A 17,241-nucleotide genomic window follows, 5' to 3' on the forward strand; every position below is an offset into this window, starting at 1 on the left:
CATGAATGTTGGAGCTGTACTGTCCAGGTATGCATAGAGACTAATCATTTATTCACCCTGTGATCTGTATGTCCTAGCTTCTAGATGATGGCTGGGAACCAGGAGACAAGAGGTCAGAGACCTTCAGCACGGAGACATACCCTTTGGCCCAAACTGGTCCATGCCAACCAAACTGCCTGTCCATGCAAATCCCATTTCCCTGCACTTGGCCCACGTCCTTCTAATTCTTTCCTATCCATGTATTTGTTCAAGTGCCTTTTGAAATGTTAATGTTGTGGTATCAACGACTCACACTGGGAGCCCATTGAGAAAAGCGTCTGTCTACAAAAAAATGTTGCGGCTCAGGTTTGCTTTTATTCTTTCCTCTCTAACCTTAAACTGATGCCCTCTAATCCTCAATTCCCAAAGCCTGGGCAAAAGATTGACCTAATTCACCCTATTCATGCCTGTCATGAGGTTAGACACTTCTAGAAGTCTCCCCCCACCCCCATCTCCTGCACGCTTAAAAAAAAATTCCTAGCTTGTCCAGCCTCTCCCTATAACACTCCATTGAGTCCAGGAAACATCCTTGTGAATTTCTTCTTCTACACTGATTCCAGTTTAATCACATCCTTCCTATAGCAAAGTGACCAAAACTGAACACAGTACTCCCAAGTGCGGCCTCACCATCATCCTGTACAACTGCAGCATAATTTCCAAACTTCTATACTCCATGCCCTGACTGAAGTTCAGAGTCTGCCCTGTCTATCTGTGACTTCACCTTCAGAGATCTATGAACTTGAACTCCAAGATCTCTGTTCCACTACAGTCCTTAAGGCTCTACCATTCAGCATGAAACACCTATCTTGATTTGGTGAATTATTCTTTGCAGCATTCCTGGTTTCTTCTAACCACAGTATTTATATGGCTAGTCCAGTTCCATCTCCAGTCAATGCTAATTCCCCCATGATGTTGATAGTAGGAAATGCAAAGTGGAGGAGGTTGGGTTCGTTCTTGTTAGATGTCATTATGTGGCACTTATGAATATTACTTGCTATTCAACAACTGAAACATAGATGTTGCCCACAGTTTGCTGTGTATGGACTCCATAGAAAGCTTAAAACATTCAGAAGGTCAGTTAACCTTCTCTCCACAAATGTATTTGATGTTCAGTTTTTCTGAAAACTGGAAAATGAGTAAGGGTTACATTGATAGAAATAGCAGAGGTTAATCTCTTAAATAGAGGCTACTAGTTGGAACAGGACCATTGTTCGGCTTTCTTTGTCCTCCTAAGTGGGGTAGGGCTAAGGACAGAAATGCAGTGGATGCGGTCAAAGAGCCTATGAAACATGCTGTGGAAGTTGGCATATGTCACAAAGCTGACCTTGAGGATCTCTGAGAATGGAATAGTATGGGTCATAGTTGTCTTAATGTAGGTATTCATTGCTTTGGGTGAAAATCATGCTTCCTCACAGCACCATTGATGTAGTTACAGTAATGAACAGTCATTACAGTATGGCAGTTGATTTGGATTGGATTTATTTACCTAAATACAGTGAAAAGATTAGCTGTTGAACCGTACAGGTAGATAATAGTAAGCAAGGACATACAAATCACAGGGTGAATAAGTGACTTGGAGGCATAAGGTTACATCACACAGCATGTGCTAGGCAAGATCAGCATTACTTGAGGCTGGAGAGTCCATTCAGTCTAATAATGGCTGGGAAGGAATTGTTCCTGAACCTGCTGGTGTGTATACTGAAGCTTCTGCATCTTCTGCCTGACGGAAGAGGTTGTAGGAGAGCATTAAAGGGGTGCAATGGACCTTTGTAGTTGCCAGCCTTTCATTGGCAACAAGCCATGTAACTGGAGTTGATGGATGGAAGGTTATCTTCTGTGATAGTCAAGGCTGTGCGCATAACTTTCTGTAGTTTCTTGGGATCCTGGGTACAGCGGTTGCTGTAGCAGGCCGTTATGCACCTGGACAGTATGCTTTCAATGATGCATCGGTAGGAGTTGGTGAGGGACCTGCCAAATTGCCTAAACCACCTGAAGAAGAGGAAACGTTCTTGTGTTCAAGAAGGCAGGTTACCGGCACCTTCAGGGCTATTGTGGAGGGACGCTTATATCCCATAAACAAATTTTTAATAAACTTCCAAATGGCATGTGAAGCAAAGGCTGTTTTCCATTAAGTAGCGTCGACCTTCTGCCTGACTAAACTGGTTCTTATATTCCCTACTCCTTTGATAGATCCAGGCTACATTGACATCTTGCTATCAACAGTCAAATACCTGAACTTTTGTTTTAAAAAAAAGAACTTTCTGTACAAGTATCCTCAATTTTAGGGACCCCGGGTTTTTTGTGAGTTTGCAAAGAACTAAAAATGTGAAGATGTGTAAATTGGTTTGAATCATTTTAGTTGCGCTGATTTGGGGTCAGCTGATTTAGCCCACATGCTGTAGTTAATTAACCTTTGTGTCAATTTTTGGAAGGGAAAGTTGTCCAGGATTCCAATTTCTGGGAGCGTTTGTTTGTGGAGAAGATCAGTTGACTCTCATGTATACCCTTTCTCTTTCCATGGAGTGTTATGGCAGCTTCCCATTGAGCATATGAAAAATGAGCTTGGGAGTGTCATTGTAAAGCTACTCTTTTGTGCATCATTTAGACTGAACCTTTTGCAAAAATGAAAATGAACTAGCCAAGATGGTTGTATTTCACTATCGTCCATAAACTGGGAAGTATTTATAATAGAGAAATTTGTGTTTGAGCTTTCAGGAGAAGGGATATGTATCAGTTGTTGTGTAATATGACATTGCAAAAGACTGTTCAGTTATTGTGCATAAATCTACAATATGCTCCTTTTCATTTTCTGTCTACTGAAATGAGGAAAGAATAAGGCTTTATTGTTAACCTATTAATAAATAGGTAGTTCCTTTATTCATAAGTAAGGGTAGGGAATGCTTTGTCTGTAATGGTAGTAGATTCGCCAATTTTAAGTGCATTTAAGTAGTCATTGGACGTACATGGAGTAGTGTAGGTTAGATGGGCTTCAGACTGGTATGACAGATCGGCGCAACATTGAGGGCTGAAGGGCCTGTACTGCGCTGTAATGTTCTATGTAAAATATTTCAAAATCGAATTCTTTAAGAAAAGTACCAAGTCAAATTCGGAAAACCTGATTCTTGGAATTTACCTTGTGGCAGAATTTAGACTTTTTCTTAAAAAAAAAAGTTAATGATTTTAAAATGTCTTTAATTCTAAATATAAATATTTAATATTTCTTGTAGGAAGATAAAGAATCAAAAGCAAAGATAAGTGAAACCTTAGCAGAAATATTCAAGAAGATTGGATCTAAAGAAAACACAAGAGAGGCAAGTTTGAGTTTTTCTGAACACATTTTCTTGCTCACTGTCTTATTCGTGCGGACTGAGTTCATGGATTTAATCTTAAAAAATGCTCTGAAGCCCCATGACTCTGGTAGCATTTTCATTGCCCCTCAGGAGAGAAGAGATGGCACTTCCTTATGTTTACCATTGTATGTTGCTGAAGTTCATATTTGTTGTAAGTGCAAGCCCAACACTCTGATGATATTGAGGCAGGCTACAGAATTTCTAACACACCCTCTCTCTGCTTCACTTTCCTCTTGTATGACTCGTAGGTGCCCTGACAAAGTGTTACATGACAGATGAGTATTTTCAGATTGCTTGTGGTCTTCAGCAGGTTGACTCAGGGGAGTGAGCATACTAGTCCAGTGACATTACTATAATTATTACCATCTCTCCCAAGTATATTAAAATGAGTAAATGATTAATGCTGCCAATTGATTGGATATTCTGTCTGCTTTTGTAATCTTTGGTTTTAAGATGTAATTTCTAACCAAAACAAATTATTGGTGTGACTTTAACAGGTTTGATACTTCAAGATAAATTGGGCGAACTCTACTTTAGCATAGCAGATAACTTAGGAATAGGATTTTGACTAATCGACTTTGAATAACATTTGTTAACTTTCTGATCAATTAATTTTATTGTAATATTCATAGTAGAGAGGCTTGTTTCTGTACAGTTGAAAAAGCACACAAGCTATCTTCTACCCTCCACCTAAGCCCCATGAACTCCCTCCTATTTTCTCCCCCATGTGCATTTATCAAGAGTGCCCTTAAATTTATCTTTGCTAGTTATCTCACCTACTCAATATGACATACATTCCAATCGCTGTATGGAAAAAGATAATTTTCCTGAAGATTCCACTGGATTTAATGGCAGTTATCTTTATTGACTAATTCTGGGTTCTCCACAATTGGCTGTCTGCCCTGCTGATTGATTGATTTTTCTACTTTTAAGTTACCTTTTAACTGGAGAGCTAACCTTGTTCCCTTCTGTACTCAGGGGTTAGCGGAACTTTACGAGTACAGAAAGAAGTACTCCGATGCAGACATTGAACCATTCTTGAGGAAATCTTCTCAGTTCTTTCAGAATTACATTGAAAGAGGTCTGCGACTTGTAGAAAATGAGAGAGAAGGGAAAGGAAGGATATCTTCGTCATCCAGTTCTGGTAGGATTAAGATTGAATACAGTAGAATTCTCTTTCTTGGGAAGGAGCTTGAGAATGGGCAGAATGGGTTCACATTTTGTTTTTGATCCTTTTTTTAATATGTACTTGATTTCCATATTTAGCAGGATTTTCATCACCTGCAGACGAGACCCCATACGTGGCAAGTTCCACCTCTATCCCTTCTGCGGTTAGTACTAATGGAGAAGAAGTTGGTCCAGCTGTATACTTGGAACGATTAAAAATTCTGCGGCAGCGTTGTGGCTTAGAAAATAATTCCAAGGTAACAGGAATTATTTCTTGATTAACATTTTTGAGGTGTTTTGATGGTGTTTTATCAGATGATGTGTCCTAGAAACCAACCTGAATGAATTCTGTAATGTTGTGCACTCAACTCCAGTTTCCAGTTCCTTTCTCACCCAAATGACACCATGCCTTAACCAACTCCTTTTGCTTAGAGGGAAACTAGCAGGTGTGTGGGGTGCCATCACCTGACTTGGGATATATTTATGTTCCTTTTAAGGCCCAAAAAGATGTTAATGTTTGAAAGCTCAGGGCAAGACAAAAATACTTTGGTGTTTTATTAAATGATTTTGTTATTGGAATGAAGAATAAAGGTTCAAATGTTGCCAATGATAAAACCTTGGAGTGTGGCAAGCATTAAGGTTAAAACCAATTAAGTGCAACAAGATATGGGCTAGCAGAATGGGCAGGAAAATGGCAAACAGAACTTAGTGCTAAGAGGAGTACAGTCATCTATATGGATAGGGAGAAACAATTTGGGTGAGGTTGAAGAGTACAAGAGGGACAGATAAAGATGTTCATGTGCATAAATCCTTCAAGATTACAGGACATGTGAAGACAATATTTAACAAAATGTATGGCATCTTGAGTTTCAACAAGAGGCATTGAATACAAAGAAAATGTTATGCTGCACACTTTTTTTATAAAGATGAACCAGATCACAATGATAGTATTCCATCCAGGTCTGTTCACTCCTGGTTTAGGAAGTGAATGCAGAGCAGATTACCAGAGTGGTTTCGCGAGGAGGGGATTTGCTTAACATAAGGTTGGAGAAGCTGGGATCTCCTTGGATCAAATAAAGTTGAGACAGTCTTGAGACCTGTGCACAGTTAGGACTGGCTTGGGCAAAGCAGACCATTCCCATTAGCTTGATAATACAAAGACTTGGGGAGGGGGGGTGCCGGAGGAACTCTGATTTCAACCTCTGCTGCCTTGAAGCCATATCCACTCATGGGAAAGACTTCTGGAGTAAACTGAGGGCAAATTCTGTGCTGGAATCCCTAAGGCAGTCCGACGTTGTCTTCAACCTCGTTCTGACAATTCCTGCAACAACACCCATGCCAAGGTGCATTGGCCCTTGCCCTTCCCTTGGACAACATTAGTGGTATGGAGAGGGGAGACCTGCTGCATGAGCAATTGCCGGTCTTTCATGCAACCTTGCTTAGGCCTGCACCCTGGAGAGGATACTCTGGTGTTGCCTCACTGTGACGGCACAACATAGAAAGCAGCAGTCTGCCGTTATCAGACTGCGCATGATGGGCGTAGAGCAAGGTGCCAGGGGTTGCTTTCAATGGAGGGAGAGGCTATTGCACCTTACTGGACAGCTACCACCCACCCCAGCCAATCACCTACTATCCTGCCACCGTCTGCCCATTTAACTGTGTATGTGGCACTTAGGGGTACAAGTAGCCCAAACTGCAGACTGTAAACACTGGACCAAGCACCACAAAAAGACAAAGAAATAGGCCAGCGTTCAGACTAGGATGCTGGAATATACAGTTTTTAGATTACAGTGATGCTGGAAAAGCATAGCAGGTCAGGCAGCATCCGAGGAGCAAGAAAATCGACGATTCAGGCAAAGCCCTTCATCAGGAATGCCTGAAGGGCTTTTGCCCAAAAAGTCAATTTTTTTTCCTGCTCTTCAGATGCTGCCTGATCATCTGTGCTTTTCCAGCACCACTGTAATCTAAACTCCGGTTTCCTGCATCTTCAGTCCTCACTTTTGCCTGCTGAAATATACAGACCATGACCACTGGCATATCAGATGACCTTTGGGAGATCAGTGACACACAAGACAGCAGTAAATAACCATGAACTACTGAGACTCCAAGTCAACATCACAAGGCTCCAAAAGGCACACCTCTCAGAATCAGGAACACTGTGTGTGAGAGAGTGTGTACCCCTTCTGGCAGGGGAAGGGCTCAGATGAGACCAGGGAGTATGGTGTCGATTTTGCCACGAAGAACGCGCTGTTGAAGATGGTAGAGCCTAGCGAGAATTGGATGGAGTGGATTTTCTCACTTCAACTCCACGCGTCCAACGGGCCTGTCAACTTGCAACATCAATGCCCCAAACCTGTACTCCACATGAGATGCAAAGGATGACTTCCAAGACCAGCTGTCACACATTATACAGGGGATCCCAAGTCAGGAACAGTTGCTGCTACTTTGTGATTTCGACGCTGGTGGCCGCTAACCATGACTCCTGGCCAAATTGCCTGGGACAGTATGGGATTTGCAGGATGATTAACAACAGGCAATGACTTTGAGATTTGCACGCTCCACGAATTGTGTGTCACCCAACCCCCACTTTCCGACCAAAGCTTAAAACACGGTTTCTTGGCGACATCCCCACTCAACCCTGGCACCAGATAGACCTGGTCACCACCAGGCGCTGCCACCTGAGAAACATGCTCTTGACTCGCTCCTGTCAGTGCTGACTGACGCGGATCACTCTCTCTGGTTTGCTGCAAGATCAGACTTTGGCTAAAGGTGCATCACGACAAGCCTCCAGGCAAAGGGTGCATCAATGCCATTAAGACCCAACACTTAAAGCAGCGGAGTTCATCAAGTCTCCTTGTAGACCCACCAGAAGGAGATTTTCAGCAGAGACTTTGTAGAGGAATAAGACAGTGCTATTTTCTGGTCTGTAGATTGAAAGAAGCAAAAATGGCCTTTAGTAGAGTGATATGCTCGTCTTGTCGGATGTGGGAGTCTGGGGAGAGTTTGTGTTACTAAGGATTATATCTGTAATAAACGCAGTTGGTTGCGAATTCTATCAGATCGAAAAGATCAGTTGAAGAGACTGAGGGAATGGGGAATTTACAAGAGCAAGGGGATGTGATGGATGGCAGTTATAGGAAAGGGGGGGAAAGTCACAGATACAGTCACATTGATGGGTTAATTCCAGGAAAGGTAAGAGAGATAGGCAGCTAGTACAAAGTCTTCTGTGGCTATCCCATTTCAAACAAGTATGATATTTTGGAAAATGTCAGGGGTGATGGATTCTCAGGGGAACGTAGCATGAACAGCCAAGTTTCTGGCATTGAGAGTGGCTCTAATGCAATGAGGGGTACGTTGGGTTCCAAGAGATCGATTGTGTTAGGGACTCTCTATCCGAGGTACAGACAGATGTTTCTGTGGCCAGCAGTGAAAAATCGGAATGGTGCATTGCTTCCCTGATGCCAGGATCAAGGATGTCTGAGAGGGTGCAGAATGTTCGCATGGGATAGAGAGGCCAGCAAGAGGTCATTGTACACATTGGAACCAATGACTTAGGAAGGGAAAAGGTGGAGATTCTGAAGGGAGATTAGAAAGTTAGGCAGGAATTTAAAAAGCAGGACCTAGAGTTGTAATATCTGGATTACCCCTGGTGCTACGAGCTAATGAGGGCAGAAATAGGAAGATAGAGCAGATGAATGCATGGCTGAGGAGCTGGTATATGGGAGAAGGATTCACAGTTTTGAATCATTGGAAGCTCTTTTGAGGTAGAAGGGACCTGTACAAGAAAGACATATTGCGCCTAAATTGGAAGAGGGCTAACACAGTGGCAGGGAGATTTGCTAGAGCTGCTCGGGAGGATTTAAATTATTAAGGTGGGGTAGGACCCAGGGAGATGGAGGAAAGGGATCAAACTGACTGGTACAGTTGAGAACAAAGGCGAGTCAAACAGTCAGGGTAGGCAGGGACAAAGCAGAGAACAAGGTAGGACTGATAAATTAAACTGCATTCATTTCATTGCAAGAGGCCTAACTGGGAAGGCAGATGAACTCGGGGCATGGTTAGGAATGTGGGACTGGGATATCATAGTTGCAGAAACATGGCTCAGGGATGGACAGGACTGGCAACTTAATGTTCCAAGATACAAATGCTATAGGGAGGACAGAAGAGGAGGCAAGAGAGGAGGGGGAGTGGCCTTTTTGTTAAGGGTTGGTATTACAGCTGTGCTAGGGGAGGATATTCTTGGAAATACATCCAGAGAAGTTGTTTGAGTGGAACTGAGGAATATGAAAGGGGTGATCACCTTATTGGGATTGTATTATAGACCCTTTAATAGTCAGAGAAATTGAGAAATAAATTTGTAAGGAAATTTCTTATCTGTAAGAATAATAGGGTGGTTACAGTAGGGGATTTTAACTTTTCCAAACATAGGGGCTGCCATTGTGTTAAGTTTTCTGATTCAGTATGTGGATATACCTAAGAGAGAAGGTGCAAAACCTGACCTACTCTTGGGAAATAAGGCAGGCAGGTGATTGAGGTGTCAGTGGGGGAGCACTTTGGGGACAGTGGCCACAATTCTATTAGATTTAAAATAATGATGGAATAGGATAGACCAGATCTTGCAGTTGAAGTTCTAAATTGGAGAAAGGCCAATTTTGACGGTATTAGGAAGAATTTTCAAAAGCTGATTGGGGGTGGGAGATGTTCGCAGGTAAAGGGATGGCTGGAAAATGGGAAGCCTTCAGAAATGAGATAATGAGAATCCAGAGAGAGTATATTCCTGCTAGGGTGAAAGGAAAGGCTGGTAGGTATAGGGAATGCTGGATAACTTAAAAAAAATTTAGGGTTTGGTTAAGAAAAAGAAGGAAGCATATCCAAGGTATAGACCGGATAGATCGAGTGAATCCTTAGAGTATAAAGGAAGTAGGAGTATACTTAAGAGGGAAATCAGGAGGGCAAAAATGGGATAGCTTTGGCAGATAGAGTTAAGGGTTTTTACAAACACATTAAGGATAAATTGGTAACTAGTGGCCTTTGCATGGGGTCACAGGAGATGGGAGAGATACTAAATGTGTATTTTGCATCCGTGTTTATTGTGGAAAAGGACGCGCAAGATATAGAATGTAGGGAAATATATGGTGACATTTTAAAATGTTTATATTGCAGAGGAGGAAGTGCTGGATGTCTTGAAACGCATAAAGGTGGATAAATCCCCAGGGCCTGACCAGGTGTACCTGAGAACTCTGGGAAGCTAGAGAAGTGATTGCTGGGCCTCTTGCAGAGATATTTGTATCATCGATTAGTCACAGGTCAAATGCTGAAAGACTGGAGGTTCGTGGCTAACGTGATGCAACTGTTTAAGAAGGGTGGTAAGGACAAGCCAGGGAAATATAGACCGGTGGGCCTGATGTCCGTAGTTGGCAAGTTGTTGGAGGGAATCCTGAGGGACAGAATGTACATGTATTTGGAAAGGCAAGGACTGATTAGGGATAGTCAACATGGCTTTGTGCGTGGGAAATCACGTCTCTCAAACTTGATTGAGTGTTTTGAAGAAGTAATGAAGATGGTAGATGTGATCTATATGGACTACAGTGAGGCGTCCGACAAGGTTACCCATGGGAGACTGGTCAGTAAGGTTAGATCTCATGGATTAAAAGGGAGAACTAGCTAGCCATTTGGATACAGAACCGGCTTAGAGGTAGAAGACGGTGGAGGAGGGTTGCTTTTCAGACTGGAGGCCTCTGACCAGTGGAGTGCAACAAGGATCGGTGCTGGGTCCACTACTTTTTTTCATTTATATATAAATGATTTGGATGGGAGTATAGGAAGTATAGTTAGTAAATTTGCAAATGACACCAAAATTGGAGGTGTAGTGGACAGCAAAGAAGGTTACCTCTGGTTACAACGGGATCTTGATCTGATGGGCTGAGGAGTGGCAGGTGGAGTTTAATTTAGGTAAACGTGAGGTGCTGCATTTTGGGAAAGTAAATCTTAGCAGGACTTATACACTTAATGTTAAGGTCCTGGGGAGTGTTGCTGAACAAGGAGACCTTGGAATGCAGGTTAATAGCTCCTTGAAAGTGGAGTCGCATGTAGATAGGATAGTGAAGCTGTTTGCTATGCTTTCCTTTGGTCAGGATTTGGAGATGCCTGTATTGGACTGGGGTATACAAATTTAAAAATCTCAACACCAGGTTGTAGTCCATCAGGTTTAATTGGAATCACTAGCTTTTGGAGCGCTGCTTCTTCATTAGTGGTCAGAGTATTGAGTACAGGAGTTGGGAGGTCATGTTGCAGCTGTACAGGATGTTTGGTTAGGCCACTGTTGGAATATTGTGTGCAATTCTGGTCTCCTTCCTATTAGAAAGATCTTTTGAAACTAAAGGGTTAAGAAAAGATACAAGAATATTGCCAGGGTTGGAGATTTTGAGCTATAGGGAGAGGTTGAATAGGCTAGGGTTGTTTTCCCTGGAACGTTGGAGGCTGAGGGGTGACCTTTTATAGAGGTTCATAAAGTTGTGGGGCATGGATAGGATAAATAGCACCATTCTGGAGTGGTGGAGTCCCGAACTAGAGGGCATAGGTTTAGGGTGAGGGGGGAAAGATATAAAAGACACCTAAGGGGCAACTTTTTCACGCAGAGGGTGGTACGTGTATGGGATGAGCTGGTGGAGGCTGGTACAATTGCAACATTTAAGAAGCATCTGGATGGGTATATGAATAAGAAATGTTTGGAAGGACATGGGCCAGGTGCTGGCAGGTGGGACTAGATCGAGTTGGGATATCTGGTCGGGCATGGACTGGTTGGACCAAAGGGTCTGTTTCCGTGCTATACCTCTCTGTGACTGAGATGGAACTCTCTGAGACACTATCCACAGCACTCTATTCAAGGTCTTCTGGAAGAAAGAACAATATGCAGGACTGGTTAAAAGCAAGCTTAAGTACACTTTGCCTCTCTGACAGCGGTGAGCTCGTTGCACTACTAGAGCACAAATGCCACCTGACCCAGGCAAAAGTGCAAGTGTCAAGGGCAGCAAGAGGCAAGGCTGAGAAAACAGCCAAATGCTGCACAAGTGATTGCTGGGTAAAACTACACAAAAGGTCGTCATTTGACATGGGCAACATCTGTGGAGTGTATGAGCGGATCAAGAAAACAATCAGTCTAACCCAGAGCAAGACAGCACCACTGAAAACCATAACTGGGAGAACATCAAAGACCCAAGGCAAGCAGATGGAGAGATGGGTGGAGCTTTACTCCGAACTCCACTCTAGAGAAAACAGCATTTCAGTGCACTCGACACTGTGGGATATCTGCCTGTCATGGAACAACTGGATGCATTGCTGACTGCCAAAGAGCTGAGTGAAGCAATCAGCAGCCTGTCCATGGGAAGGCATCAGGGTTGGATGGCATTCCACCAGAGGGCGTCCTGCTGAACCACCTGCATGAACTACTGTGCTAGTGCTGGAAAGAGGGAGCAGTGCGGCAAGACCTGAGACTGCAACATTGTCACCCTCTGTAAGAACAAAGGGGACAGAAGTGACCAACAGCTACAGGGGAATCTTTGAGCCTCATTGAGAAGGTCTTCACCCACATGGTCCTGAACAGACTGCAGAATATAGTCGAAAGGGTATCTCTTGAGTCTCACTGTGGTTTCAGGTCAGAATGCTCCAAGATCGGCATGATATTCTCCCTTTGACAGCTCTAAGTGAAATGCAGAGTGCAAATGCAATCACTTTCACCTTCATTGACCTCCCGAAGGCCTTCGAACTTGTGAGGAGAGGCAGCCTGTCCAACATCCTTGCCAGTATTGCTTGTCCCACAAGACGACTCAAGATTGTGTGTGAAATGACTGCACTATGAAGGGCATTGTTCAGTTTGGCACTTCAGAAGCCTTCAACATTCACAGCAGTGTAAAGCAGGGCTTTGTGCTTGCCCCCCACCCTTTTTGGCATCATCTTCATGGTCATGTTGAAGCAGACCTTTGGCACATCAACTGATGGTGTCGACCTCCACACCAGAACAGAAGCTGGTAGCTGGAATTATTAGGCAGCAGTCTAAAAAGCGTAGAAGAGAAGCTGAGCTTGCTGCCGAAAAAAACAACACCAAGACAACACTGGAGGACAGTGACTTCAAGTGCAGTTGCTGCAGCAGAGACTGCCACTCCTGTGTGAGTCACTTCAGCCATGACCCACACTGCTCTACCAACAAAGATTGAAGCAAGGCTTCCCAGGTGCAGATCCATGGTCTCGTGAGACTAACAGATGCCGCTATGAGTGATTTATGACATGAGTCAAATTTTAATAGAGCTGTCCCACAGACTAGTCAAGCAACAGCCTAAAATTCATTCGTAGAGCAGTCTGGAATATTGATGGATCAATATGATTTTGTCACCGTCCTCAGTTGTGTCCTCGGGAATACAGACCCAACACTGTTGCAGATGCTGTGTTATACAGTCAGACGGGGGTAGCCCTGGAATTCATGAACATTTGAATTTGGGTCTCATGACATCTCATCTCCTAGCAGATCAGACATGGCAAAAGAAAACTGTCTCCTTTACTGCATATCAGCTTCCATTAGCTGATGAATTAATACTCTACCTTTTAATCACCTAATCCTCAGCATGTGCAACTGTTGAAGAATTCCCCATGTTGGCATTTAGTGGTGACTGCCACAGGATCCTTAAGCAAACACAATTTGGCCTTCAGACTGGAGATATACTCCATGTTAAGTGGTGCTACTGTCCTGCTAAATAGGATAAGTTTTGCATTAATATCGGTGATAAGACTAGGTATCTATAATGAACTGTGGACCATAATCAGAATGATCCACTGAATCATGACCTGGCAAATCCCAAAGTCTTAGCGTTATCATCAACTCTGGGGATCATGTGTGCTTCAAGATGGAATGCAGGAGAGCATGCAAGGTGCACACCAAGTAGACAAAAATATTGTCAGCTTTGTAAAGCCACAGTACTACATAAGCATTCCATTGATGAGTAATCCAGCAACAATAGTTATGATAAAGGTCTACAGTACTGACACCAGTGAATGCTGGTGGACAGTCAAACAGTTAACGAGATTTGACAAATATTCTTATCTTGAATGAAGGCAGCGTGCTAAGACGACAGAAGACAGTATTTTCAGCCATCTTTAACCGGAAGTGCTGCTGGAAAACTTAGCTGCTATTGAGGTCCCCAGTATTTCAGACGTCACTCTTCAATCTGTTTGTCAGTCCAAGTTCCCCTTCAAGTTGCACATCGTCCTGACTTGGATATCTGTTACTGTTTCTTCAGTGTTGCTGGTTAACAATCCTGGAACTCTCCTTCTAATGGAATTGTGGATGTACCCATACCAAATGGACAGATGCAGGTCAAGAGATGGTTCACCACCACCTTCAAATGCAAAAGGGGGTGTGCAGTAAATGCTGTCCCAGCTAGCGCTGCTGATATCCCCGTGCCTTCAGCTATGAGTTTGAGATCCAGTAACTTTCTGGTGTGTTGCTGAAGACCTGTGTTCTAGAACTAACTGCATCCGCAGGCAAATTCTTCCAACATATCTGAAGTGCTGGCTTGTACTCATGAGTGAGGAAAATTGACTAAAGCAGGACAAAGCAAACCAGGCAGTTACTACCGTATCAGCTGCCTCTATTTTCTGGAAAATGTTCTTGACTGTGCTATTAAGCAGCACCTGCATCGCAATAGCCTACATACCACGGCTCAATTTGTGTTCCGCCAAGTGACATTCAGGTCCAGATCCTAGTCTGGGTTAGTCCAAGTGTTAACAAAAGAGCTGATTTTCAAAGTTGAGGTGAGAATGACCTTGGCGGCATGGCAGCATTTTAATAATGTGATGTCAAGGAGCTCTTGTAAAATTGAAATAGACAGAAATTTATGTTTAGCACAACAGGAGAGCATTGTTTGTTGAAGATCAATGATGTTAGCATTGGACATCATTGCAAGTGCTTCCCCAGGTTAGTGTCCTTGGGCCAGCCATCTCCTGTTGCTTTATCAATTACTGTTGTTTGATCATAAAACCTGGAATAGGGGTATTTTTTTGCCAACTCAGCAATCTGTTCATTTAAACCTCTGATAATGAATAAGTGTTCTGTATTTCTGTGCCGAATGCCCGTATTGCCACAAGAGTCAGGTACTGATCATGTCCAACAAAAGAGAATTGAACTGAGCCCCCTTGACCTTCAAAGCTATTGTCATTCTCTGACTTACTATGCGAACATTGTCCTGGAATTTGTTCTTGAGCAGTAACCGAACAGTGTCAACCATATAAATACTATTGCTACAAAAAAAAAACTTCAGATTTGGGAATTGTGACCAGTAACTTGCCACAGTACTCATGTTGTGTGCCATGTTCTAGGCGCAAGTGAAGAGTGATGGAGTACTCCCCACCTGCTTGGATGGGTGCGGCTCCAATAACATTCTCTCTAAACTTGACACCATTGAGGACAAAGCAGTCTACTTGATTGGTACCCAATCCAGCTCCTTGCAACACTGATTCCCTCTAACATCACAGCACTGTATGCCATCTATAAGATACATTGCAAAAACATGTGACAGGCACCTCTAAGAATAAGGGCAACAGATGCACAACAGTACTATGATCTGCAAGTTTCCCTCCAGGCCCCACACCATCCTGATTTGAAACTAAACTACCATTCTTCCATTGCTGGGTCAAAATTCTGGAGCTCATCGAAACAGTGCTGTGGATGTACCTACACTAAATGGTCTGTAAGTGGGTCCTTTTTGGGAGTGGCTAAAAATGTTGGCCTAGCCAGCAATGTCTCATTCTCCCCCATGAATCCATAGTAACAAAGTGGAGTGCTCACTCCTCTGAACTATAAGTCACTGCTGATCTCTGGATTCATTTTTTAAAATTAGTTCAGTATATTTTGTTCCTCATCAAAAATGTAACTTGATTCAATGTTTGTTTTCCTACGTATTCCAAATGGCACTAACTAACTTTTTTTCTCATCGACCTTGATACAGCATGAAGAAAGGCAACCTGCAACCTCACTCCTGTCTAAACCAACAGTCCCTACAGTTGCGTCGTCCTCTGAGCTGCTACATAATAAACTCGCCCATCTTAGAGATTCACGGGAATACAACCAAGAACAAGAATCTCATCATCCACCAATGCAAACCAACAGTAATACCACTTCAGCAGCTAACCTTGATGATCTGAAGAAAAGACTGGAACGAATAAAAAGCAGTCGTAAATAGATAACCCATAAATAATGGTGCAATTGTTAAGTGTGATAGAGGCGTCTTCATAACTATTGGCCTCCTATTGACATAGTATGTATAATTTTTTTCATTTATGTACAATACAGTGACTAACTATGTATTGTGACATAATACATTTCTGTATATAGGCTTCTGGACTGCATTAACAACAAATACTAAGAACTGTTGTGCACTTGTGAACATTCACACTGACACTTCTAGAACCAGTTAAATTTCGATAATTTCAGTTAGCTTCTCTAAGGTTCTCATACTTGTATGCAAAAGCAGAAGAACATCTGGATAGTATCAGAGTAAGTCGTTGGCTGCTGTGTATTGCTCATGTCTCCATTTGAAATTTTATTGGCATCAGGTGATAAGATTGAGACTCTGATAGCTTATTTCAGACCTTGCTGCCTGTATTTCCGTTTTGACTAATGCAGCACCATCTATTAAATATTGAGATGAAAGTCTGTTATCTGACTAGATCTGTCTGTTTAGTTCCTTTTAGAAAGTTTAGAACGTTCTGACTGTTGCTTGTTGTGTTTTTCATTCCCTGTGATCAGCTCAACTTGAAATGTGTTGATTCTGTACGGAATCATGAAGCATGACATGAGGTTATGAATATTTAAGTGTTTTTTTAATAAAGACTATTAAAACAAAGATCTGTGTTACAAGTTAACCAAATTAAACTGTATTATAATTAAGAATTTTTAAAGCAATAACTTGTGGATAGTTGTAGCTGTTAAATTGGTACTTTTATAGCTAGGGCCCTGTGTAAGTCAAACTTTTTATAGATTTCATGGAAGGATCATGACCAGAGAGATTTCACAACTGGAAGATGTTTTCTTTCTCGTAAAGCACTGGGGAAATAATACGACAAACATAATAAATGATAAATATTGAAATCTGTTTGGGTGCTACTTATTTTCCCACAAACTGAGGTTTAATTTAAAGGGGTTTGAATATTACTTTTGTGTAAGCTAGCTGATCACCATTTCTCCAGTGACTGTCAACGCTGAAGTCTCCTCGCAATTAGGTAAGTTCATACAAGTTTTTGGTTAAATTATGCATTTCACATTTACAATTGGGATTCGTGTTTTTGGTATGTGTATCTGACTTACACTAGACCATACCTGTAGCAACTAGAAACCTTTTAAAGTGGGCATCTAAACTGGCTTTGTGAATTTTCTGTTTTGGAATTTAACACATGTTTATGCACTAACCCTATGGGGAAAGATGGATCAGTTGAGCCATGGTGACATAAGTGGCCAGTGAATACTCCCATGCTTTCAAATGTTATGGAGGAGGAGGGGAGCAAAAGTGTTTCAGTTTAAGTTGATTTGGAGTACCTAATTTGCACGTAATCAATTTTGTTTTGTTTAAGGTTGTGGGAGCACTTAAAAGGGAGAGAAATCTTAATGAACACAAAGTTTACAAATCTTAACTTAAAA

General features: G+C 42.4%; 1 protein-coding gene across 4 annotated transcripts in view; it reads left to right on the forward strand.

Annotated features, from left to right (window-relative positions):
• The window catches only part of ckap5 (cytoskeleton associated protein 5), a 121,446-nt gene extending 104,751 nt beyond the window's left edge, over positions 1-16,695 (forward strand). For 3 of the 4 annotated variants that reach the window (XM_072592678.1, XM_072592677.1, XM_072592681.1), the window contains 4 exons: positions 3,267-3,350; positions 4,368-4,533; positions 4,656-4,813; positions 15,554-16,695. In XM_072592678.1, the coding sequence (XP_072448779.1) occupies positions 3,267-3,350; positions 4,368-4,533; positions 4,656-4,813; positions 15,554-15,787 (642 nt within the window). In that variant the 3' untranslated portion in view covers positions 15,788-16,695. The remainder of the gene's footprint in view (positions 1-3,266; positions 3,351-4,367; positions 4,534-4,655; positions 4,814-15,553) is intronic. The other variant, XM_072592680.1, reaches the window with a different exon arrangement.
• Positions 16,696-17,241: the final 546 nt, after the last annotated feature.

This window comes from Chiloscyllium punctatum, chromosome 22 (assembly GCF_047496795.1).
Source record: "Chiloscyllium punctatum isolate Juve2018m chromosome 22, sChiPun1.3, whole genome shotgun sequence".
In the NCBI taxonomy this organism is placed as follows: Eukaryota; Metazoa; Chordata; class Chondrichthyes; order Orectolobiformes; family Hemiscylliidae; genus Chiloscyllium; species Chiloscyllium punctatum.